At 39.1% G+C, this 3,295-nt stretch overlaps 1 protein-coding gene across 1 annotated transcript; it reads right to left on the bottom strand.

Annotated features, from left to right (window-relative positions):
* Window positions 1-1,538: 1,538 nt before the first annotated feature.
* LOC122929273 (olfactory receptor 11A1-like) lies at window positions 1,539-2,541 on the bottom strand. Its single transcript, XM_044282792.1, has 2 exons — window positions 2,530-2,541; window positions 1,539-2,462 (listed from the first exon to the last, which is right to left on the bottom strand). Exons 1-2 carry the CDS (start codon window positions 2,539-2,541, stop codon window positions 1,539-1,541), a joined length of 936 nt encoding a protein of 311 aa, XP_044138727.1.
* Between the last annotated feature and the right edge of the window lie 754 nt (window positions 2,542-3,295).

Genomic DNA, 3,295 nt, shown 5'->3' with positions numbered 1-3,295 from the left:
GTTTTAATATAGTGAATGTTTGAGTTTGTAAAGAAGAATACAAGCACTGCTATTTTTTTGAACAGTCTAATATTAATTTTTCTTATTTTTTAGAGTAACAACACAAATTTTATATATTTTTCTTCATGTTTTAATTTGGAATAGAATGTGTAGTGTTCCCAATGCATTTGTGTGTGTTGAAATTATAACTATTAGAAGGATTTTAAACACACTGCTATTATTTTGAACACAACTGTAAATCACCCAAAGAAAACTATTATTCCACATTTTAGTAGATGTAATTATGAATTGTAGTAGTGTTTGTTGGTTAGCTTCTTTAGGTATTGTTAACTATCTTCAATAAATTTTGGAAACTATGTTGAGTTCATATTGTTATCCTCTAAATGCTGATCTGAAAACGTACAACCCTGTAAGTTTAGTCATGCTGGCCACGTGAAGGATGGCAACATAAATTCTTGAAAACCTGACTGAGGTTGAAATTTGATAATTGGGTATTAGTTTAATTTGGAGAAAATCTCTAAGGCTGGGTTCACACGGGCATTGTGGGTAACGTGTGGGAACAGATGCGGGTGCGTTGTGGGAAAATGCACGATTCTTCCCCGCGTGTGCAAAGCGTTTTAATGCACTTTGCACGCGCGTGAGAAAAATCGGCATGTTTGGTACCCAGACCCGAACCCAGACTTTTTCACAGAAGTTCGGGTTTAGGTTAGGTGTTGTGTAGATTTTATTATTTTCCATTATAACATGGTTATAAAGGAAAATAATAGCATTCTTAATACAGAATGCTTAGTAAAATAGTGATGGAGGGGTTAAAAAAATTTGTTAAACTCACCTCATCCACTCTTCGCGCAGCCCGGCTTCTCTTCTTTCTTCTTCTTTGATGACCTGAAAGAAAAGGACCTGTGGTGACGTCACTGCTCTCATCACATGGTACGTCACATTGTCCATCACCATGGTGATGGATCCTGTGATGGACCATGTTATGAGCGCAGTGACGTCACCAAAGGTCCTTTTCTCCCAGGTGATCAAAGAAGAAGAAAGAAGAGAAGCCGGGCTGTGTGAACAAGTGGATGAGGTGAGTTTAATTTTTATTTTATTTGTTAACCCCTTCATCACTATTTTACTAAGCATTCTGTATTGAGAATGCTTTTATTTTCCCTTATAACCATGTTACAAGGGAAAATAATAAAGATTGGGTCCCCATCCTGATCGTCTCCTAGTAACCATGCATGAAAATTACACTGCATCCGCACTTGCTTGCGGATGCTTGCGATTTTCACGCACCCCAATTCACTTCTATAGGGCCTGCCTTGCGTGAAAAACACACAATATAGAGCATGCTGCGATTTTCACGCAATGCACAAGTGATGCGTGAAAATCAGCGCTCATGTGCACAGCCCCATAGAAATGAATGGGTCCGGATTCAGTGCGGTTGCAATGCGTTCACCTCACGTATTGCACCCGCGCGGAAAACTCTCCAGTGTAAAAGGGGCCTAAAAGTCAAAAGCTAATGAGATCTTCCTATCATTTATTTTAATTTAGAAATAAATTTTGATATGTTTCTGTAAAGCTTCTTTGAAATCTTTGTTCCTCAGGGTGTATATGATAGGATTGAGCAGTGGGGTCACCACAGTATACATCAGAGATAAGACCTTACTCAGGATAAGGGATTGTCCTTTTGAAGGAAATATATAAACGATGATTAATGTCCCATAAAATAAGGAGACCACAATGAGATGGGAGCTACAGGTGGAAAAGGCTTTATGTCTTCCGGTATTGGATGGGATCTTCAGAATGGTGATGACAATGTACACATAGGACATCACAATTATTATAAAAGGTACTGCAATAAGGAAAAATCCTAATATAAGACCCAGGTTATTAATCATGGTTGTGTCAGAGCAGGAGAGCTTAATTATGGGTTCAAGATCACAACAGAAATGGTCAATGACATGTGGTCCACAGAAATGTAGATAATTAATAGAAATGATGTCAACTGTTACTGTAATAACACTTATCACCCAAATAACACTTAATGAGGACAGACAAAACTTTCGATCAATAATAGAGTGATACCGGAGGGGGTTACAGATGGCCAGATAACGATCATAAGACATCACTAATAGAAGAAGACATTCAAAGGTCTCTGACATACCAAAGATAGAAAACTGGATTATGCAGCCAAAAAAGGAGACAGTGAATTCTCCATACAGTACAGTGTAAAGAAGGATGGGGACAATATCTGTAGAGAGCTGGAGGTCACACAGCGATAGCTGTGTAATGAAGAAGTACATGGGGGACTGTAGGGTTTTACTCACCAAATACAAGATTATTATAAAAAGGTTTCCTGAAATGGTCACACAGTATATAATAACTAGTAGGGCGAAGAACAGAAATGTGAAATTGTGTAGATTTGGAAATCCCAGAAGGATGATGGAGGTGATATTATTTCTCAATATCCTCTAAAATTAGTAAATAATAAAAAAGGCTGTAAAATGAGCATAAATCACACCCCATCACTTCAGATACAAAACTATTCATGGTTGCAAGCGGGCACATAGTTACACAATCTGCATTTATACTAGATAAGATAAGCCTTCGCTGTCCCGGAAACAGGGAAGGCAATGTATCCCTAAACCCTGAGGACAACCTCTTCTGTTCTGGTTCAGCCCTGGGTGAGGCAGAAATATGTCCTCAATTGTCTGCTCCAATAGAGATGCCAATGCTGATATGCTTCTGAAATTCATTTGTCATCATACCGACCATATAGACACCAAATATGAAATACATATACTTTCTAGAAGGTGAGATCCTCATTATATGGGGAACATACACTCACCTAAAGAATTATTAGGAACACCATACTAATACGGTGTTGGACCCCCTTTTGCCTTCAGAACTGCCTTAATTCTACGTGGCATTGATTCAACAAGGTGCTGATAGCATTCTTTAGAAATGTTGGCCCATATTGATAGGATAGCATCTTGTAGTTGATGGAGATTTGAGGGATGCACATCCAGGGCACGAAGCTCCCGTTCCACCACATCCCAAAGATGCTCTATTAGGTTGAGATCTGGTGACTGTGGGGGCATTTTAGTACAGTGAACTCATTGACATGTTCAAGAAACCAATTTGAAATTATTCGAGCTTTGTGACATGGTGCATTATCCTGCTGGAAGTAGCCATCAGAGGATGGGTACATGGTGGTCATGAAGGGATGGACATGGTCAGAAACAATGCTCAGGTAGCCCGTGGCATTTAAACGATGGACAATTGGCCCTAAGGGCCCTAAAGT

This window comes from Bufo gargarizans, chromosome 2 (assembly GCF_014858855.1).
Source record: "Bufo gargarizans isolate SCDJY-AF-19 chromosome 2, ASM1485885v1, whole genome shotgun sequence".
Taxonomy (NCBI): domain Eukaryota; kingdom Metazoa; phylum Chordata; class Amphibia; order Anura; family Bufonidae; genus Bufo; species Bufo gargarizans.
This window is presented reverse-complemented; position numbering and strand designations above follow the sequence as displayed.